The sequence below is a fragment of the Nasonia vitripennis genome, assembly GCF_009193385.2.
Source record: "Nasonia vitripennis strain AsymCx chromosome 1 unlocalized genomic scaffold, Nvit_psr_1.1 chr1_random0012, whole genome shotgun sequence".
In the NCBI taxonomy this organism is placed as follows: domain Eukaryota; kingdom Metazoa; phylum Arthropoda; class Insecta; order Hymenoptera; family Pteromalidae; genus Nasonia; species Nasonia vitripennis.
In genome coordinates this window covers 1,287,528-1,311,667 of record NW_022279600.1, presented here as the reverse complement: position 1 = coordinate 1,311,667, position 24,140 = coordinate 1,287,528, and the positions used below count along the sequence as shown (strand labels likewise).

Genomic DNA, 24,140 nt, shown 5'->3' with positions numbered 1-24,140 from the left:
TAGCATTATAAAACGAATCTCTGAGTTCGTCATCGGTCAAGGATTTTACGTCCGACAAACCATTATACATTCTAACTATGTCTTCGAATCGATTCCAGAAGGCAGAGGCCCTTTCTTTACTCGGATTATATTTAATGCTATGATCTCCAACTTTCGTGATTTCTGTGCTTTCTTCTTCCTGATCTTTTTCCGAAGTGCAGTACGGAAGAAACATTTCTTCTCCCGCAGCATGAATTTCGCCCAATTCCCTTTCCAGCAGTTTCAACTCCTTTTCTTCAGCCTCGGATTTATTTGCAATTTATTGTACAATTTATAAGCTTATATTTAGAAAGTATTGGACGCACCAAAGTAAGTTTATGCATGTTTTATTATTGTAAATAAACAGATTCTATATTTATGAGTCAAAACATTCCATTTAAAATCAAAAATGGGAATCGTTCTATAACAACTAATGTTTTTATTCTCATGACCGAACACAAGCCAATCAAATAAAAAACGAGCAAGTACTCTGGCATCCGAACACAAGATTACCACAATATTTACTCAGACTTATATGGCTTATTGTTCTCTCAACCGAACACAAGTTAATCGAGCAACAGCGAGTGTATGCTGTCAATTTATAATATCAACAAGACAATATCATCATATACCGATTTCCCTTTTGAATCCACTCTCAGTGGTGAACCAGATTTTGGTGTCGTCCAGGTGCACGGTCACCTTCTTACTGGGAAAGTATTCCCGGAATCCCAAGTTCTCTTCTTGTGTTTTCAAGAATAGGATTAGAGTAGATCGATCTAGAATGAGTAAGGTGCAATTAGTTTATCTGGTTTTTCAGAGAACTTTTCTTTACTGAAATTTAGCTTTCATTTTAATTCTCGTTCTAATTAAACTTTCAATTCAACAATCCGTTCAAAATTAAACTTTCCTTTCACAAATTAATCTTTCCTTTCATAATTAAACTTTCAAAAATGTTAACTTGCCGTTCAAACATTAAACTTTCAATTTTAATTTTCGTTCCAAGCTAAATTTTATTTTATTTGTTTAAACAATTTTATCAATTTCAATTTAATTATGTATATATATACAGGTATTCACATATATGCGTCCATATATGTGAGTGGCTGACTCGCAGGACTCGCTGTAAATGCGCAACTACCGATATTATAGGCACATGTACTCGCGAACCAAGTACAAGTATACATGTACACATGCGTTCAGCGCGCTTGCCTTCCTTCCGATGGCTTTCCTTCGAGCTAAGCGAGCATAGCTGCCCGCTCTGCGGCGATCCACCTGTACTCGCAACGCGCCCATATACCTATAGCGCACGCGGCTTCTCGCGTCGGCCCGATCGATATTTCGTGTGTGTGTGTGTGTGTCTATATATATATATATATATATACACACGGTTGCGCACCACAGCTTAGTCTCGCGCATTTGTTTTCGTTCTGTCTGTCTGTCTGTCTCTCTCTCTCTCTCTCTCTCTCTCTCTCTCTCTCTCTCTCTCTCACTCTCCTTCTCTCCTCTCTCTCTCTCTCTCTCCTTCTCTCTCCTCTCTCTCTCTCTCTCTCTCTCTCTCTCTCTCTCTCTCTCTCTCTCTCTGTCTCTCGCTCGCTCGCGCGCGCAGCCTACCTCAAGCGCGCGCTCGCTCTAGCCTGTCCCGGTCGGCATTTGACTTTCTGAGAAGAGAGCTCGCGTTTCTTCACTTTGGTTCTAACGCGTGATTTTTGTTCTTTCGATCCCATTTTAACACATCAAATCTTTTGACTATCAATCTTTTCTAGCTAGAATGATTTTTTTTACTTTCACGTGATTTTATTCGTTTATAGATTTTTGTGCGATTAGATTTAACTTTCCTTTTGAGTTTTTGTTGCAACAATAGTATCCATAAAACGTTTCACTTCCGATTTTTATCTTTTCGATTATACTTGCGAAAAACTATTTGTGTCGTTTCTAGGAAAATCGTCGCGTGCAAACAACATACTTTCGCGTAAGTTATTTCGCATTCGATTTTTCTTTCTTAAAATTGTTATACACGCACTCCCGAATTAACGCACTTCTTTCAAACGTTCACTCACGTTTAATTCACCTACTAGACGATTTTCCACTTACTTGCTTTCTCAGCAGCTTTCGATGCTTCCTGTGTTCCTTCGCCTTCTGCAGTCACGTTCTGCGCCGTGGAAGCTGGCTGGGGCTCCATAACCTGATGAATTATTTTATAATGTGGAGGCAGATTCAGGAGAACTGAACAACACTATTCTTTAATCACTTTCAACTTTATTTATTATACAGTTTAGTAACTTCCGGTCTAATATCTATTTCTTCGTATATATGTATATATATGCAAGCGCAGCACCGCATACTCAGACGGACAGAGAATAAGTGAGCGCGGCGCACTCTCGCACACGTAGCTCGCGCAGCAGAGGAGTGGGGCTCACGGAGCCGAGCTCGGCAGAGCACCGCCGCGTCGCGTATGGTGGCGCTACTTTCAACATAAGTAAAATGTGAAAAAACTGGACATTTTAAATTTCCTAAGTAGCGATATCTTGGGCATTTTTATGGCTGAGAATTATATTTCATGAAAATATCAATAAATCAATTATTTTTTTGGATATAAAATATAAAATTATTAATATTTAGGCATAAGCTGAATAATTTGAATAATTCAAGCATATGGCGAAGCTCGTAGGGCTTGTGTGAAACAACGTCTGCGTGGCTCAGTCGGCTAAGGCGCACGGCCGTACTTATTTGGCCTCGTGCAGGGCGTGGGTTCAAGTCTCCGGTCAGACAGAATTTTTTTGATACAAACAATTATTCTATACTTTCCTTAAAACTAAAAACTCGAATCCAAGCCTGCTAGATACCATTTTCCAATTCTAACCTCAAACTGTGATAAACACGTGTAACCCAGATATGTTACTCGACCAACTATAATGGGCAGTTTGTACTTAAGAACAAGGTAAGCAGATTGAATCCAAGAACTGCCCGTTAAGTTAGAGAAAAAACGTTACATTCTGCCTAAAAAATGGCAAAGAAAACTGCCTAGTTCTTAGATTCCATTCCAAGAACTGGCCATTAAATGGGTTACCGATTCTACTAGAGCACTGCGAAACTTTTTACAAATCATGGTAATTAAAGATGATAAGAAAGATGGTGGGCCGATTGCCTTGCAATAAGTTATTTGATTTTTCTTCTATTTTTTTAACATTTTTATCCTGGATAATAAACACAGTGCTATACTGAAAAAATTGTTTGTCTAAGGTTATAAATTTTACTAATAAAATTATATCAAATTTTACTATTAGTGTTATAATTTTTCTTATATAGCTTCCTCCTAGAGGAAACGTTATAATAATCAAATTTTTCGTTTCACCCCTTTTTACTGACACCCCACTTCTCTACCTGATTGACTCATATAAAGTACATGCATCTAAACTCTCAAATCGTCAAAAGAATATCATACAGATTTATTAGAAAACATGTAATTATCTCCCCTCGTAATAGTAAGGTGTCAAATTTATTTTGAGCTTGATCCTGTATGTATACGCAGAATGCGGTCACATCCAAAAATCGCTAAAAACGGTTTTTTGGCTCTAATTCTATGCAATTCTACAAAAAAAGTTGAATAGAAAAGTTGTAGATCTCGAGGAAATACAACGTTTTATTATTGACACTACAGCGTAAAAATGCTTTTAATTCGAGTTAACAGACCAAAATCGATTTTTTTATAACAATCAACCAGTATTTATCATAAAACTTTAAGGCTGTACATTTACATAAAAACTTTGAATGTAAAAGTTGTAGATATTTTGAAAACACAACTTTTTACCATGACAAACATTTTTTCAAAACGCTCATACATAAACAACAACCCTAGAGACAATTTTTGGTACATATAATAGAATAACAATTTTGGTGTGACACGCCCTATCTGGCCCAAAAGCATTAATTGGTCAAAGCGAGCGCGAAGCGCGAGTGTCGGTGAATCGGGCGAGCGCGCAGCGCAAGCGTCAGCGAAAGGCCGCGTGTGGCGCGCTAGTTATTGTACAGTGATGAAAGGAGATCGATCTAAGGTAAAGGGATTATCGTAGAATATTCTTATACGTAAAATTCGTGAGTAACCAATTAGCAACAAAGTATCTAGCAGTTTCAGACGTTTACGTGCTAATTCTGACTGTCTAAAATATACAAGTGAGTCGAGCGGGTTGATATGAGGTTAGGGAATGATTCTAGGATATTATTAACTTCTATTTTCGTGAGCAACAAATTTGCAACTGAATATCACGCATTCTCTTTTCACCTACCAGAATTTTCTGACATCATCATATTCAGGGAGTAGTAGCAGGGATGATTGGGAGTCGAGTGTTGATAATGGAATATTATAAACAGTGCTATTTTGCAGCAACTAAAAAGCAACAAAATACGCCGTAGTTTATATTCTCTTATGCCCACTTTTTGACTTTATCGTACTTTGGGGGTAGTCTAGGGGTCGATGTGGCAGTTAGAGGATGACGGGGGGATAATATAAATATTGCTATTTTGCAGCAACTAAAAAGCAACAAAATACGCCGTAATTTATATTCTTTTTTGACCTCTTTTTGACTTTAACGTACTTTGGGGGTAGTCTAGGGGTCGATGTGGCAGTTAGGGGATGACGCGGGGATAATATAAATATTGCTATTTTGCAACAACTAAAAAGCAACGAAATGCGCCGTAGTTTATATTCTTTTATGACCTTTTTTCACACACACATAAGTCACGCGCTTTGGAAGCTTGAGAAGCTGCCAAAGAGGACACCGCGCGAGTCGGCTCAAAATGCATAGAGGAGCTTCTATAAGCCTGCAGATAAGAAAATGTAAATCAGAGGCGAGTTGACAGGAGAGGAGCACAAGGGGACTCGATGTACTAGAGGAGAAGATTTTTACTTTGGTTTTCTGATTGGTCCTCCCTGCAACGTCAGATGCATTAAACGCCCCAAATAAGGCAAGAAGCTGCATCTAGGCCTCCTAATTGGCCAAACACCCACCCTGCCGAGAAGACGAAAATCGGAGATCGCCTCTGCTACGAGAGCATAAAAGAGCCCAGCAACAGGTCCTCACGTCCTCAGTCTGCTACAAAAATCGTCGCCACGCGAAAGTTCTGTCCGAGTCCGGTCCGGTATAATCTCTTGGAACTTAGAATAATTTCGACAGTTTAGGAACTTAGAATATTTTTTTATCATTTAAAACTTAAAAGAATTTCGATCGTGCAACACTTATAAAATTTCCACTTTATCAAACTAGCATACTTACGTTGTTGTTCGTCATTCTTGACAAACCAAAATAATTAACAAAACGTTAGATAGTTGCGAGCGAGCGTTATTTTCAAGTTGTTTAAAATTGAATAAAATAAGAAAAAACGAAATCACGAGTGTATTTTGAACCTGGAAACTCCTGACTCCTTGCGAACCAATTCATCCTCGCATTTACTCCGCTTCGGAAGCTGAGCCAAAGCTACTGAGAGGACGGGCTGGAAGCAGAACGGATCAGTAGCAGGAATATAGAAAGGTAGGTGACACATTACTAAACAGGCTGCACGCCTCTATTGCGCATCACTTTTCTTTTTCTCTCTTTCTCTTTATGTTTCATAAAAAGTTAACCGCACTATTTGAAAGCGTAGCGATATATTAGTCTGCGATACAACCATAACGATAGGAGTGACGTCTTATTTCATCAACTATCAAGAGAGAATTAAATTAAATTATTCACCTCAGTGCGGGATTTCAATTAAAATTATATAAGGGCGATAGTAGTTTCAAAAAACTCTCCGGCGGTTACTATAAGCTGTTCTCTGCGTTTAAAGCTTTGTCGTCCTCCGTGCTCATAAAGCAAATCAATCCGTAGAGTTACTGTCCGGTGACAACTTTCAATAGTTTAGGACATAACACTACTTCTTCGTTGTGAGCGTATTTTTGATCGTAATATCTGAATGCACAGCTCTTGATAAACGGATTGCTGACACTGAAGGAGATACGCTGATTGCGCTCGTACAACTAGATGATGAGGTGGGAGAGCAGAAACCTTCAGTCGTCGAAATGGAGGTCAACGAGACGCCATTGGACCTTACAGCAGTAGCAGCAGACACAACCGATGTTACTGCCGTAGTTGTCAAGATGGAAGCTGACGAGACATCAGCCAACGTAGCCTCAGCAGGTACAGGTAGTTCCAATGAGGCTATTGTTACTTTTGCTTCTGCTACTACTGCTGCTGCTGCTGCTGAGACACTGGCAGAATCAATCGTCGCGAATGCTGCTACCACGGCTATGGATGTCGATACATCGCAGGTTGAGCCAGCGCCATCTGAGGTGCACGGGATAACGGCGTTTTAAAAAAACGATGACAAGGAAATTAACGAGGATTATAATGATAATGATGACGCAGAAGTCTCTGATGCATCGTTCTCATCATCTGATTCTACTGCTTTCTTCTGCTTCCTTTAGTCGGTTCATTCTCAGCCACCGAGTACTGATGATCATGATGATGATGAATGTAAGAGCGCTCTTACATGCACATTACCACAAGAATAAAATGTAAAATGTGGAAATTAATAAAAAATATGAATTCGCATTATGGTTGTAGGAGGGCGCTGGCGTGGAACATCCGCCGAGACAGCACGTCGTTATTCATCGGGAGTTTACGAGATATAATCCGTTTTTCCGTTTGAATAGTCTTGAGGCGCTGATCACCATCAGACGGCCACTACAGAATGCAGACGTCGTAGATTGGCTAGGGCTTGCTATGCATGATCTGTACAGGTATATGTGCGAGACCACAACGCCCGACGACTTTGTCGGTATAATAATAAGCTCAAAGCAATTGTAGACAGGGCGTAGTTTGGATTTCGTATAGATTAGTGCGAGAACTGAGCGCAGTTGAAATGGCAGAGATAATGCGGAGTATAACACAGAGTAACACGGACTTTGAGATTGATAATACACTGTTAGTTAATGTTAATCGTGTGTCCGTGCCTTGAGTGGCTGGTCGGGTCTTGCTCATTTCTGAGACCACTTTTAAACGATCTGTTTTATCCATTCAAAATACGGATAATCTCTGTCTGCCTCGATCGCTTGTATGCGCGCATATGCATGCTATCCGCGGTGAAGTTTGCACGGGGTATCTGCAGAAAATGTGGGACAGAATCAGACAATGTAATGGCAAATGGAAAAAAGAGAAGGCTATAAAACTCGTTAACAGTGCTAGAGTTGTTGTACCCGAGACAGGCTGTGGGATACCCGAGATAAAACTTTTTCAAGAATACTACGCGTGTTTAAACGTTGCAATAGTAGTCCATTTATTTCAAGGTTTTGCTCGAGGTGAAAAACCTATACACGATGGATCGGAATTCATAATGTTAGTATACTTAGGTATATGCTAGTAATACTGTTAGGTATACTTTTCGTATTATGTATTACGAGAGTAGCCGGCATTATCAGCCTATTTTAAACTTGGTAGCTGCGGCTGGCAGAATGAGATATTGCATACCTTGCAATAAAAAAGTAACAAATGAAAAGAATCATAGGTGTCCGAACAAGTGTCGTAGTTGTCTGCAGAAACCGCCTTGTGAACGTTACCGAACCGACAGGCATGTGGTGTACCCACACTGTAATAGAATCTTTTTCAGTCAAATGTGCCTTTCAAATCATCTGAAACCAGGGTCATTCGATAAGAATCATACAGTATGTGCGAGTTTCAAAATTTGTACGAGGTGTTGTAGAACGATTAGAACCCCCAGTAATGATACAACCTCTCATATTTGCGATACAGTCTTTTGTAAAGTTTGTAAGCTGATGCAGCCAATCGGACATCTTTATTTTATGCGACCTATAGCTTAAACGCGTCTGCAGGTGGCTAGTACCACCACGAAAAAACGGACTTTATACTTATTTTACGATTTCGAGACACAACAGTCGGAGCCCGTATTGGGTGACGATAAGACACATATACATGTTGTCAATCTGTGTGTAGTACAGCAGGTATGTAGTGCATGTCTGGATAACGAAAATATTTCTGAGTCGTGTAATTTTTACGGGGTGCGATAGCATGTGTTCAAGGACGATTCGGTGAAACAGTTAGTAGACTTAGCCTTGAATCGTAGAAAAAATATTGCTGGCGTGATCTGTATAGCGCACAATGCTCAAGGATTCGACGCACAGTTCGTCCTGAAATATTTAGTGGGGCGCGAAGATTTCCGTGAAATACCTTCCGTAATTTTAAACGGGTCAGAAATAATTGTGATGAAGTTTGCCCACATAAAGTTTCTCGATAGTTTAAATTATTTACATATGGCTTTAAGCGCTTTACCAAAATCTTACGGACTTGGCGGTGGTATTGAGAAGGGAACATTCCCCCACTTATTCAACAGACCGGAGAATCAGAACAATATTAGCGAGATGCCACCCGTAGAGAGGTACTCACCCGACTCGATGGGTGTCGAGGAATGAAAAACATTCTTAGAGAAGTACACCGATAGAAAAGGACAAAATTACATTTTTGATTTTCAAAACGAGATCATCAAGTACTGTAAGCAGGACGTTAAGATATTAAGACTAGCATGTCTTGCCTTCAGAAAGACATTTATCGAATGCGGTTCGACAAATCAGTTACTAGAGTGCGCATCTATTGCGTCGTCGTGTATGCGCGTGTACCGTAAACAATTTTTGAAAAAAAATACAATCGGGATTATACCGTCGGGTGGCTATTATCGAGCCAATAAACAATCGCTCAAAGCAGCACAATGGCTCACGTGGATGAAGCATGAGACAGGCTGGCCGATACAGCATTCTGTAAATTCGCGTGAAAAGAGACTGCCCGAAGGCCGTCTGGTGGATGGATTTTGCGTATTAGAAAACAATGAGAAAGTCGTACTGCAGTTCCACGGGTGTTATTGGCATGGCTGTGTTCGCTGCTACACTGATGGTCGTGATTTGTCAATCGTGAATGGCGAGAGTATGGACGAGCGGTACGAGAGAACACTTAGAGTTTCGGGAAAAATTAGGAGGTACGGGTATCGTCTCATTGAGAAGTGAGAGTGTGATTTTGATCGCGAGTACAGCGAGAACGAGCAGATGATTACGTATATAAAAGAGGTCACAAAAGACTGGCATACACTACTTAATCCGCGAGATGCATTTTTCGGTAGTCGCACGGGTAACGCGATAAAATCATACGATATTCGCGAGAATGAAAAAATGAAATATGTCGATGTATGCTCATTATACCCGTACATTTGCAAATATGGTCGCTATCCCGTCGGCTATCCGAAACTTTATGTGGGTGAGGTTGAGTGTGCGCGTGTAGTTGGGCCCGACAACGACATCAGCGAGATTGACGGTCTGCTGATGTGCGAGGTGTTACCGCCGAGAAATCTTTACCACCCAATTCTGCCCATAAAAATGCATAATAAGCTAATATTTCCGCTATGTAGATCGTGTGCCGAGTCCATGTATCAGGAAGATTTTAAACGCGAAGACGTGAACGCGCGCGTTTTTGTTGGTATCTGGGTGGCTGACGAGCTTAAAAAAGCCGTGGAATTTGGTTACGTTATTAGTAAGGTATTTGAAATATGGTCGTATAAAATTACACAATTCGACAAGCGGTTGTCTAAAGGTGGTCTCTTTCACGAGTACATTGATAAATTCTTCGCGGAAAAGACCTATGCATCAGGATACCCAGAAGAGTGTAGACATGATGATGAGCAAGCAATAGATCGCTATATTTAGAACTTTGAGCAATAGGAGGTCATAAAACTCAACAAAAGTCGGATAAAATTCAATGCTAGTTTACGCTTTGTGGCAAAGCTATGTCTTAACTCGTTGTGAGGCAAATTTGGGCAACGCGAAAACATGACAAAAACTGAGATAGTAAGAGACCCACAAATATTAATCGAGCTATTAACTAGCCCCGATAAAGTTGTGAATTCTATACTGCCGGCCAATGATGAAATCCTCTACGTTAGTTGGGTAAATAATGACGAGGATGCCGAAATTGAGCCGTCACCACTGTGCAATGTGGTTATCGCTGCTTACACTACTGCTCTGGCTCGGCTCAAGCTTTTCTCCGAGCTCGAGCCACTGGGAGAACGCGTGCTGTACTATGACACAGATTCCATAGTGTATGTGAGCCGAGAGAACGAATGCGAGTATGAGCCGTCAACGGGACCATTTTTAGGACAACTCATTGACGAGTTGGTGGGCTATGGGTTAGGCACATACATTACATCCTTTGTCTCCGGCGTACCAACATTTTATGCCTATAAGTATCTAACACCTGGCGGCCGTGAATCGTGTGTATGTAAGATTAAAGGTATCCGATTAAATGCATCAGCATTCGAAAAGATCAATCTTAATCTCTTTTGATGCGATTATTTGATTATTTGTTGCCAACGATAAGAGTTACCCGTACGGGTATGTAGCTCTAAAATGACGAATAAAAAAGTATAAACTCAATACAATTTTTTCTATATCGCAAGAGACTTTTAATTAAAGCTCAAAAACTTGTGCCCGTATTAATAAAACCTGTTTTATCAACATGGAGCATGCTAGGAAAATTATTTTAGTGCCTCAAGAGTGTATCAAGAGTGTGAGACAGCAGTATCTGAGTCGTCAGATAGTGAGGAGAAAAGCGTCGCTTTATTAACTGTTTTGTGTATGGTCGGTAAAATCACTTTTGATAGGGTTTATCAACGATTTAGGCAGGCTATAAAATGTACAAGGAGAAAGAGGTCGAGATTAGTTGGTAGGAGACAGTCAACGAATGGAGAGCAAGCTTGAAAAACTGTACTATGGCTTGCCAGCTCCATCAGAATACGCTGGTGGAGACAGGCTTGTGCGAGCCACACGCAAAAAATTTCGCTTGGACGAGGTGAGAGAGTGGCTCGAGAGTCAGGATGCGCACACAATGCATAAAATGGTGCGATATCGTTTTCCTCGTCGCTCTTACCGGGTTTTCAGTCCGTACGAGTTGTGGGAGGCTGATTTAGCTGACCTTCGCTTTCTCAAAACGTATAATGACCAATACAGCTACTTACTGGTGGTCATTGATGTGCTTACAAAGTACGCGTGGATTGAGCCACTTCGTGATAAAACGGCTAAAAGTGTGATCAGTGCGGTCTGGAGCAGATTTTACAGTGAAACGACGGCAGACAGCCTATATACTTTCAAACGGTCAAGGGCAAGGAATTCATTGGACGCGAAGTGCAGAATTTGTTGAAAAAAAGAAACATTATTTACCGTGCTGTGTGAGACCCCGACATTAAGGCAGCAGTCGCCAAACGTTTTATCAGAACTCTTGAAGAGCGAATATGGCGCTACTTCACATATCTCAATACAAGATGCTACATTAACGTGCTGGACAATATCGTACCGTCATACAATAATTCGTGTTATAGCGCAATAAAAATGACGCCATCTAGCGTGAATATGTATAATGCAGCTAAAGCTCGTGAAAATTTAGCGCGGCGCTACCGTGTCAAACAACAGTCACGCTATATCCATAAATATAATGTTCAAGACTTGGTTCAAGTTAATCGTGCTCGGACAGCTTTTGAAAGGATACGAAGGTAGCTGGACTCTGGAATTGGTCTAGGCTTATAAAGATCGATACGAGAAGACAGTCGCCCGTCTACACACTCGAGGATCTGGAGGGTGAAAAATTTGACAGCTATTTTTACGAACAGCAGCTGAGTAGAGCGCGCAAAGATTTGTCTGGTGACGTTTTTCATATCGACCAGGTATTACGCAGTAAAAAATTTAATTTTTGGGTGTCTGCTAAAGATCTCGTAAATCTTTAAAACAATGACGATGATGATGACGGATGAATTCTACATGGTTTTGTCCAGTAGTAGCAGTGAATATGTTTACCCCGAGAACACTGCCAATCGCTTCACCACACAATTCCCCAAAAATTTCTGTCTGCACGGCAATTGGTGCGTCGGTCTCACCGAAATTCAGATACCTCTTACCGTTCAACACATATCAATGAAGGAGAGAAGAGAAGGAGTCGTCTGTGTAACGAGAAAACCCACACGCGCTACTTACACTAACAATAATTTACGCAATGATGATGATGATGGTGATGACGATGATGATGATGATTATAGGGAGACTTTTAGTCAAATAAAATGCGGCGTTTATGACAGCCTTCATACTCTTTTGAGCGAGATAAATAACCTCGACAATGTGAAAGATCATCTTATATTTGAGATTCAGTGTGGCGGCTTATTAAAGTCAAATGCACCTGCACTGAGGATAAGTACGCTGGTTGAACTCACTCATTCTCTCCATCTGAATAGTTGTGTGAAATATTAGGCTTTAAAAGTGGTAAATTATTAACTTGTGATGATAAAAAAGACAGCTACATTATCGGCAATAGACCGACAAATCTTGCAAATGGTTTACCGAGCGTGCTGATGGTTTATAGCAGTATTTGTCAGCCTTACATGACAGGTGATGTTTGTTTACTACTGCTACGTGCTGTGGCTCTTCAGTTACATGATTATACTTACGGTAGAACGCAAATTTAGAATTGTACCCCACCAATGTATCTGCCCTTGCTATCCTCGTCTTTTCAGTCAATCGAGATCGAGATATAAGAGGCGAGCATGGACATCTCGTCCCATTTGACTACGGTGCGTTGGCGGTAACACTTTATTTTAAGCGCACAAATTAAAAACGCCTGACTACAGTATTTTTCATACCTACCAAATCGGCTGTGGTAACGGTGGTGGGGATAATTACGTTACGATTGATCGTAGGCGTTATTAGACTGCCGCGGGCATTGTCAGTTATTTAAAAGGCTTATTTCTTGGTGCTTTACCTCTTGTGAGGCCTGGCGCTGAGTCTGTCGGTAAAGAGGCTGCTCGTGCTAGTGCAAAGATCATGGATGATGTGGTGAATGAGAACAGGCCTTTTAGAGAAGTGTTAAGTAAGCGTGTGGGCCAAACTGGGGATAATCTCAAACTCAAAGCTGAACAAATAATGTATAAAATCATGGCACCGGATGAACAGGAGGGGGAAGAGGTGGAGGATGGTAAGAAAAAGAAAGCTAAATATAAGAAGACACAAATGATACAAAAAGCGCAATCAGACTCTAGTCGTGGAGCTGGTAGGAGCGTGACAACCACGCAGAAAAAGAAGAAGAAGAGAAAGAAATCTACAACTAAAGCAGCATCGTCAGCAGTAGCTAAAGATATCTTTGTCAACTAAAAGACTCTATTTTTGAACGGTATACCAACTCACTATACCAACTAGAAAAAAAATATGGCTATTCTACACATTGACTCTTGTGACTCGTTGAAGTCGGAGTTATCACTCTTTGAATTGCTGCCAACACAAACGGTAATTAAGAGTTCTCATTGGGTGCAGTATAAGCCAATTTCGTCATTCACCGATCAAGCACCAATAGAATTTACGACCCCTGGCAACTGTGATTATCTAGATTTAGCGCATACAATACTGAGTCTACGTGTGAATATAACACCGGCGAAGTCATTAGAGAAGGATGCGTCAGTACCAGTCGTCGGCCCTGTGAATAATCTTATGCATTCGCTGTTCAATCAGGTGGATGTATTTTTCAATCAAAAACCAGTATTGCCACCAAATAACAGATCGTATATTGAGACGTTATTAAATTACGGACCAGCGGCAAAAAACTCACACTTGAGCAGCGTCTTGTGGTATGATGACAAGACCGGTAAAATGGATAACACTGATGTCGGTAATGCCGGTTTCTTCAGACGACAAGCAGTTATGACAAATAATAAAATTGATTTATTGGGCTAGTTACACGTGGATGTGCTAAATATGGATAGACTGCTACTTGGTGGTGTTAAGGTACGTGTACGTCTTGTGCGTTTTCGTGACAGCTTAATGAATCCCGATTCTGCGTATACTGTACACATAACTGAGGCGACACTATTTATTCGCCATGTAAGGGTTAATTTAGGCATTTCATTGGCTCACGAAAAAATGCTTTCTAAAGTCACAGCAAATTACCCGCTTACACGGGTAGAGGTGAAAAACGTAACCCTGAACAGTGGTGTGCATGGTCAGTCGATAGATAATGTCATACTGGGTCAATTGCCGAAAAGAATCATAATTGGATTTATTGAAAATAAGGCTTATAACGGAGATACAAAACTCAATCTGTTGAATTTTAAAAATTTCAATATCAATTTCTTGTGTTTGTTTGTGGACGGTGTACAAGTCCCATCAAAAACACTGCAGCCTGACTTCAAAAAAACAAAGATGTATGTGGATCCGTATCACACACTCTTCTCGGGTACGGGGGTACATTTTTCAAATGCCGGTAATTCAATAACACGCGATGCATACCCAAATGGCTACTGTTTTTATACATTCGATTTGACACCCGATTTATCGTCCAACAATGACACCCATTGGAATTTACTCAGAAGAGGTAGGTAGTAGTGTAAGAATTGACGTGAGATTTGATGAAGCATTAGATACTGTTGTAAATTGCATAATTTATGCTGAGTACGACAATCTGTTGGAAATTGACTCGTCACGACAAGTTTCGGTGGATTACAGCGGTTGAGTCTAGATGGCGCTCTTTGAAAAACCAAATAAAACCACTTACCAATACAAGCTTTGTGCCAGTCGATACTTCTTTCTTGAGCTATGCAAACAAACGGAGAAATGGATCTAGTTATCGATTTTCAGTTTTTCAAGGATAACAATGGTAGAGTTTTGCCGAAAGAAGTGGGCTTAGCAGTATTAGATTTTGATGCTACAGCACATTGGATTATCGTGTCTACTTGTAGTACAAGATTTTTAAAGAAAGATATTTTAAGAGAGAATAATTGGCTGACACTGCATCATCATAGTCTGGATTGGTATGATAGGGATATTACGCTGAAAAAAGTTTACAAAACTATGCATGATATTTGCTGAAAACAAAAAAAATTATGTGCGAGGAGAGGAAAAGGCGAAACTGCTAAATAAGATTAAGTTAAAGTTATCAATTTAGAGGAGGCGTACGAGTGTCCACCTTACTACAAATTGCCATACTGTGCACGGTATTGTATGCAGCATTCTATTAAACGCTGCCCACTCCAATACACCTGTGCGCTCAACAACGCCTGCAAACTGAAACTCTGGCTACATTCAGTTGGTGTCGGGGGCACTATAACTATAACAGCAGAGCGCCCCTTCTCACCGCCATACTATCTTTGCAAGAATGAATTCTCTGAATATTCTCCAGAAGTTGCGAAAAATGAGAGCTCATGCGGTGGGGGTTAATCCGGTGGATCAAATTCCAATGACATGGGTAAAACTATGTGGCTTTATGTTTAATACACAGAGTTATAAGAGACGTGGTATGCACTGGGTAGCGATATTTGTGTCCAAAAATGGTGTTGGTTGGTATTTTGATAGTTTTGGTGCACAACTATACATCCCCGATCACGTAAACAGTATCTAGAGAAATTGTAATAAAAAGCTCAGATGGAACCACATTCGATTACAAAGCAACTTTTCTAATGCTTGTGGCAAATATTGTATCATAGGTTTTTGACAGAAACAATGTCACCATTGTCATCACTTACTTCACTATCTGAATTACTCATATCTAAATATTTAACTTTAACAGTTTCAAATTCACTTTATATAAAATCACTTCAAAACAAGATTCAACTTTACAAATAATTTAATATTCTTGAGATATATGAATTCACAAATCTGCTACAATTATATGACTTTCTGTGCAATTCCTGACGGCTATTTGGAATCTATCTATCAATTTGAAAGTACAAGTATAGTCACAACACACAACGTATAGCGCTCATGCAGTGATGTGTATGTGTATATGCGTATAATACGTTTACGTATTATACGTATTTCTTGCAGAGCGTATTGTGACGATCATGGAACATAGCCTTACTGAAAATATGAAGATGGAGGGTTTACGTCATACAAGCTATAAAATAATTTGTTTAATTTTTTCAACCTTTTATTAATTTTATTTAGGCGGGGGGCGGATCCACCCGCCCCCCCCCCCCGAACCTCCCCGTCCGCCCCAACACACACCTTCCTCCAGTCTATGGCGGGTTTATGTCACACGAGCTATAAAATAGTATACGATACTTGTGACTTAAATCGACCCATTATTACACAGCGTTTATAGCGCCACCGCTGCGCTCGGGCACTAACTACACCGTGTAATAATGGGCCGTTTAAGTCACATGTAACGTAATATACTATTTCCAATTTTAATTTGTACTGAAAATTAAGCTAGCCTTTGCGGCAAAATGTTCTAGTCTTCATGGCGAAAATTTAAACGGACTACGTCCTGTAAAAGGCAAGGAAATAAGCAAACAAGCTCAAGAAAGCTATAAACGCCTTTGACTGCGGCAAATGCGGTCATAAAAAACTGTACTTCGCTCTAAACACTAATGCAACACGCTTTCAGACCTAATACACCCTTGCACATATACTAAAAAATAGTAGAGAAATTCATGAACAAATCGTTCCAGCTCTCTTTTATTTATCTTAAATATCCCTCTCAGAAGTTAGACATAATTATTATTTTAACTTATTTTCAAATCTTTACAGCTTTGCGACATAAATAAATGGACAGACCTTAATGAGTATGTGTCCCGCCGTCGTTGTAGAACATTTTTCAGCCTTCGCCGAAAGTACAAAAATGCTTAGATTCTTACTGGTCCTTTCAATCTGCTTCAAAATTGTTTGTCTATCGCTCGAGCCCCTCCACCAAACCCAAACACCCGTTGAGCCGGACTGACAACGCCTTTGGCAGTGGGCGGTAGCGTACCACTACGAGTAGCAAAATTATTGTTTCTTTTTCTGAAGGAAATGTATATCAAACTCACTTACTAAACATTATAAACTTTTTACATTTTTAAAAAATACACATATTATTTTACCTTGTGTTAGCCTATAGCAGTGCAGTGCTTGTTGCCGGGTAGGGAAATTAAACCTGGGTCTTCAGCATTATAGATCCGCACTCTACTAACCAAGCCACTGCACTCAACGTCTTTTTTGTAAACTTTATACTAATTTCGATCTGAAGCAAATTTGCAATTCTATATATAATATTATCCAATTTTTTTATGAACTGCAATGCTTTTACATCGCAAATTAATTGGTCTATCAAAATCACCGAACAGCATTTATTAAATTATTTAGTGTTGAAAAGAATAAATGCTGTTTTTTGAGTCTAATATTTTGCGTTAAATATATTTTAGTAAATTTATTTATAAATTTTTCTAGGAGACGATAACACCTGTAAGAAGCTGAAAGAATTAGAGTTACAGTTATTTAATCACCAAGCAGAGGTAAAATCTTTAACTGATCAACTTAAAGCCGCTCGTTATCAAAGTCAACAATATTGTGATATTGCTGAAAGTGCTGAAACACAGCTTCGGCATTCTACCGAACTATTTAATACAACAAAAGAAGATTTAAAAAATAAGGTCAAATTTGCAGAAGATGAAGCAGCGTCTTTCAAAATGAGAGTAAAACATTTAGAAGATGAATTAAGTAGCTTTTCAAGTGGACATGAATTAAGCGATTTAGAACTGAGACAAAGGTTACAAGAAGCAGAAGAAAAACTGAAAGAATGTGATCAGTTAAAATGTGAGCTTGAAATTACAAGGAATGACTTAAGAAACGCTACATTGGCAGCAACTTTGGCTGAAGATAAGTATGCAAAAGAAATGGCCTTACATTCGACAGACTTGCAAATGCTAGCTAAATTGAAAGAAGAAAATCATTTAACCGCGCAAAAGTTACAAGAGTTATCGCAACAAAATGATTTAGCTCAGGAAACTTTGATTCTTGAAAAATCAATGTGGCAAGAAAGAGAAAAGCGATTACAAGAGGAAATTAAAGAATTACAAAATAGACTCGAAAATTTGGACAAACAAAATGCTATTTTGCATAATCAGATTCAAGAATTAAGCGAACGCATGGCTATAATGCAGAGTCATCAACAATCAGTAAACATCAATGATCAAATAAGTCCGAATACTAGTATTGAATCAATTAATAGAAGCTTTTGTGACGATACTTCAAAATCTGCTGAACAATTGTTGCAAGTTATGAAATACTTACGTCAGGAAAAGGATTTGGCTATCGCGAAGTTCGATGTTATTAAAACAGAAAACACAAGGCTTAAATCTAAAATTGAAAATACAGAAAAACGAATTAAAGATTTAAAAGAAATGCTTGCACGTGAACGCGAGGATACTGACATTAGTGTATTAACTGTTTCTAAACATTCAGAATTAATGCGAAAGGTAGAAACACTCAACGCTATCACAGATTCTAATAGGATTCTTCGTGAAGAGAGGGATGCCCTATATACTAAAATTAAAGATGTAACCGATAAATTGAGTTCACTATCCGATGAAGTTACGCCTTTGCGTGAAAAAGTACGCGATTTAGAAGCAAAAAATGATGCGCTTCTACAAGAAAACAGCAGTCTAAAATCTGAGGCAATGAGATGGCGTCAAAGAGCTAATGCGCTCGTTGAACGAGCAAATAAGGCAAGCCCTGAAGACTGGCGAAGACTACAAACAGAAAGAGAAAATTTAAGTAAGTTATTAACATCAGAACGGGAAATTCATGCAAAACGTACTGAGGAATTTAATAATTTCAAAATTGAAAAAATGCATCTAGAAGAACAGTTAAACCATCTTCAACGTCAACTACAATCCAGGGAAGAGAAAATCGGCAAAATGCTAGATGATGAAAAAAAAGTAAAACAAAATCTCAATGATTCTATTGCGGAATCTAATGCTAAAGAAAAAAATCTCATGGATTTAAAGAAAGAACTTGCAGACAAAGATGCGATGCTTTCTGATGTTAAAAATAAGGAAATTCAAATAAGAAAAATTGCTAAAAAATATAAAACACAATATGAAGAATTAGCGAGAAACATTGAGGAAGAGAGATCTCGTGCTGATGATCGCCAAATTGACAACAGCAAAATAACAACGGAAGATGCACCTCAAATTTCTCAAGAGAAAGAAAATCAGTTAAAAGAACAAGGTCGTTTAGAACTAAAGCAAGTTAATTCTCAGTTAAATTTAAAAGTTGATGAACTAAGCCAACAAATATTGGCCATGCAATCTGAATCTGAGATTCTGAAGAAGGAAATTGAAACCATTAATAAAGCAAGTCTTGAAAAAGAGGAACGTGCTAAACAAGTACTTAAGGGTGCGCGAACAAAAATCATGCAATTGACAGAACATAAAAAACAATGTGAAAAAGAAATTAGCGATTTAAAAGAAAAACTGGATTCAAGTTCAAGTGAATGTGAATCTAATGTAAGCGAGTATGAGGCCAGACTAGCAGCATTAAAATCACAGATGGAGGGTCGTATATCACGACTTGAACATGAACGTTCAGAACTTCATGCTGATAAAGAAGCTCTTGTACAGCGTATAAGCCAGCTGCAAAGACAGGTAGCAGGTCAAAGTAATATTAATACAGGAGTAAATGATCCACCTACAGCTAATATTAAGCCCATGTCAGCTCGTACAGAAACCCCTTTAGCGAGTATTCGTCCTATGAGCGTCGTTGTACAATCCCGTACTGCGGCTGTATTACCTACAACTGCAGGGACTCCACTACTTTTAGTACCACAACAATCACAGCAACAACTTGTGCATACTACAGAAACAAGTTCTCCTACAAGCTCTCACGTTGATTATCAACCTGCCAGTACAAGTAGACATCTTATAGTCCAACCTCAATTAAGTGAATCTGCAGAGTCCACTCAACGCGAGGAAATTGAAAGTATTGAACCACAAACTCTGCAACCTCAACAAGTACAGCAGCAACAACAGCAGCAACAACAGCAACAACAACAAACGGTAGCCTTGGTAATTCCTAGAGTTGAACAGCAGCAACAACAAAATATTTCGACCGATCAACAACAAACAGTTCCAAGTAGTTCAACACAATCAGTTACTACGTCACATACTCCAAATAGTCAAAAACGACCAAGAACACTAGATTCTCCAGCTTCAGGTTCCAACTGTGATAATTTAGACCTTACCAGACAAGAACAAATTACTAGCCCAAACACAAAAAGAAGTAGACAACAAGAAGTTGCTCCCTCTACTGCCGCGAGTGCTTCAGATATTGAATATCAGGTAAATATTAAATATTATCTTTTGAATTACCCATACAAACTTTTTAGTATTAAGAAAAACGGTCCTAACTAATTTGAATACCTTAGTTTTAAAAATTAGCTAGAAGATCGATTTCTTCGCCTGCTGCGTTAATGCGTGCTGAAGTTAATCATAAGTCACGTACCCCTTAGGTGCGCTGATGCTCTCTCCACTCTCTCTCTCTCTCTCTCTCTCTCTCTCTCTCGATTTTTTAGAAATTATATGAAACTATGAGGCTTCAATTTGATTAGCTTTAAATAGTAACCTCTATTAAGACGATACTAAACGATTATTCTGAAGTCTTCTAACCTACATAAAACCATGAAGTGAAGAATTTGTTGCACTGTGAGTATAACGCATTGAAGTCTGTACGCGCTGCTTAAACTAACAATGACTTACGCGGTGGTGATAATGACGATACTTTTAACCAAATAAAATGCCGCATTTATCACACCTTTATACTTTTTTGTGCAAGATGCCTCTTTAATGATAAAGACCATCTTATGTTTGAACGCCAGTGTAGCAGCTATATTCAGGTCAGATGCACTTGTATTGAGGATAAGTGCGCCGACTATTGAGTTTAAAGTTGCAATGCGACACTAGCGGCAGCTTCGGGAAGTAGATAACATGGTGTCAACAAAGTCTCATGTATTTTTACCAAGTATGCTTTCATGATTGCTACGTACTGTAGCTCTTCAGTTTTTTTTATTTCTATTACCGGCGTAGCATTTCTGTGCTAAAGTATTGCAAGATTCTATTAACACTTGTATTCCCTACCTTTATGTATTTTTCTACCTTGGACCTTTTCTTGGACGACTTTTTAGTAAATTAAGTTAGATTGAAGAGGCGAGCATAAACATCTTATCCTAATTGACTACGATACGTTGATGGTAACACTTTATTAGAAGTGCGTAAATTAAAAAATATCTAACTATTTTGTTACCCACCATATACATACATTTACGTTATAATCGGTCCTAGACGTTATCATCAGACTGGCGACAGTTATTTGAAAGACTTCTTTTGTGATGCTTTACCTCTTGTGAGGCGTGCCGCTAAGTCTGTTGGTAAGGAAGCTGCTCGTGCTAGTGCAAAAATCATCGATGTTTTGGTAAAGAAAAACATACCTTTTAGAAAATCGTTAAGTATGTGCATGCGCAAGGTTGGGGGTAATCTCAAACACAAAGCTGAGCAAGTCCCTCTACAGTAATAAAAAAATCTTCGCCGCCGTTTTAGAAATTAGCTTTCCGCCATTTTGGATTATTGGGTTAAAATTCTGCTACTTTTTACGTTATTTTTAACACCACTTCCATTGTTCAGTCGATATGTTAGGTGGAAACTTGAAGAGTTTCCCCTTTTTATGCGAGTTTGCCTATTTGACACGCTCTACAGGTGTCCAGGGAGGAATCTGGTCTGGATCCGTATCCCTGCCTGCAAATGTCCTTTCTTTAGTTCTAGAGTTTTTCTCCCTTCTTCTAGAGTTTTTCTCCCTTTGATATTTTGGATTTTTGGGAATGAATGACTTGGATGAATATATATATATATATATATATATATATATATATATATATATATATATATATATATATATATATATATATATTGACAAAATGTATGGTCCAATTCTATGTATATTTCCTTTTAAACAAACTTTTTTGAGCGCAGCATGGTTCGAGAGCGCTCGGAAGAGGTTCCGGACCTCACACGCTGTCGTCAGCTTACTTCCCCTTAGCCGCATTACAGTGTCGGCGCTTGTTGCACTCATTAGGCCTTACGGGGCCTGGCAACTAGTTGCGCGCCGAAACTGCAATGTGTCTCCGCACGTGCGCCTCTAGCCGTTGGCGGGGAAGTTGTTTAGGTCAGCGAGATTCTTAGCCACTTGATACTTTTGTGGCCTTGAGTCTCGCTGTACCTTTATACATGTAGAACTTTCTCGATCCCAGATTTGAAATTATTATTTCAAATGTGAATCCAGAAAGTTGTCACGTAACATCCTTCCCCCCTTGAGAACGTTTCTCGTCCCCGAGAAACAACTGACGCCATTATCTTTGGGTATGTGGTCCCGTAAGTAGAAAAGAAAAAAAAACTTGTGTTCGATGTGGTTGAGTGAAAGAGAAAAAGAAATTTTGTCAGAATGATTCGATTTCTTCGGAGGGGCAAAAGGGCTTTAATTTACTTTTTATTGTGATTGCAATTTTTTTTTATTATTATTTGTTCTGGTCTCTAGTCAATTGTGCTGTATCTCTTCCCTTTTAGGTAATGTCGTTAAAACCTTGTAAGTTATCGCTCAGCACATGATCTACATGTGTTTTATCATGTGTTGATGCTTTCGCTCATGGTTATTTAATGCGTCTAGCCTATGATTGTTTTGCTTGACATACACATCTAGTGTGTTTGGTTGATGGGATTTTGACTAGAGAAACGCCTTTGACGAGACTTCTATGGGTTTTAAATGTTTTGCTTTTATGTTTCGGTGGTTGGCTGTAGAGATTTTCGAATCATTCTGTTCCCTTAGTATTATTTATGGATGTTGGGCGTGCGTTTTAACTAATATTCCACTTACTTTTTGTTGCTGTGGTCCGTGGTCCTACATTAGGTGCCTTACATGCTAAATTGTTAGTACTTTTTGATCTCCTGCGCTAACTAATTGGTTTATGTCTAAATACTTCATTTTGTTAGTGTACAATTGTATGTTTTATGTTCTATTTATATGGATAGATAAGGGTTGCAATTAAAACTTAGTGTAATGTAAAAGTATAAAAATATATTATTTATTTCTTTGGGTCCCCCTAGTTTTTTGGTGCCATGTACAAAGAGAATATAATAGAAAAATTTTATAAAGAGAGAAAAGAACAAAGAAAAAAAAAATTTATTGCGATAATTGCGCGTAACTGTAAAGACTCATTTTGTCTTCTTCTTCCTCGTTGATTTCTTCGTCATTTTCCTTTAGCCATAGTATCTGTTCTGGACCGCAGACTGGATTAGGGTTTTGGTCCATTGTTGCTCCTAGTAGATTTATTTCGCCATGTCCTTGTGGTAGCTCTTCTAGGTCTATTTCTTTTATTATAATTACATCAGGTGATGTCGACTGGTCCCTGCTTATTTGGTCGTCTTCTGTGGACATATTTTCTTCTTTTGAATTTTCTTGGACCCCTGTACAGTGTTCTTTGTGGGCGTCCATGTGTTGGTACTGTATGTACTTGCCATACTCTTCGTGATGTTTTAATACTTCTCCATTTTGTATCTTACATACGAATTCGTGGTCTTCTTTGTTCCTGTAATTGCTCATTTTGCCGCAGACGCTGTGTCTTTTCCTGTATTGTCTCTCGTCCTTTTTGAGGTGCTGTGGTGATGCCCATCTTTGTCTAAATTTTTCACTGCAATGATCTATTGCTTCCTTGGCATTCTCTTTGTCAAAGTACTGCACGAAGGCTAGATACTTCCTGAGTGGTGTATTGGGTTCTTGCTTCTTGTGCAGCACGAAAGTTATGTGGTCCAGTGGACCAAATACAGCGAATATCCTTCCAAAGACCTTGAGACGGCAGGCCCAGCCCGGGGGATAAGAGAACAGCAACAGATAACTTGCCTGGCGTAGGCAAGTTTCCGACCGAGTGGCGCTAGTAGCTACATGTAAATAGTCTACCTAAGTGCTGGTAGATGGTGTGCGCGCAGATAATACAGGAGAGGGGGAGCATCCCGGATATATAAGGAGCCCCGGTGCCAGCAGCGAGCATTCATGATCTGGCTCTCAACTGAGCAACGTGCGAATGATAGTACTCGCTGCTTGCTCCGGTCTCCACCATACCCAGTAGTCCATGAGCCCCAGGCTCTCGAAGAGTATGTGTGCAGTCCACTCCCTCTCATTGTAGACTGAGATCCAGCATCGCTTATAATTGAATATTGAATGATTCAATAAATAAATGAAAGACATTTAAAACATATAAACTATT

General features: G+C 39.2%; 1 protein-coding gene across 5 annotated transcripts in view; it reads left to right on the top strand.

The window, feature by feature from the left end:
- Positions 1-24,140, top strand: part of LOC100679291 (nucleoprotein TPR) — a 344,349-nt gene that overhangs the window by 177,477 nt on the left and 142,732 nt on the right. For all 5 annotated transcript variants that reach the window (XM_031921530.2, XM_031921529.2, XM_031921528.2 and 2 more), the window contains one exon: positions 17,282-20,172. In XM_031921530.2, coding sequence (XP_031777390.1) covers positions 17,282-20,172 — 2,891 coding nt within the window. The remainder of the gene's footprint in view (positions 1-17,281; positions 20,173-24,140) is intronic.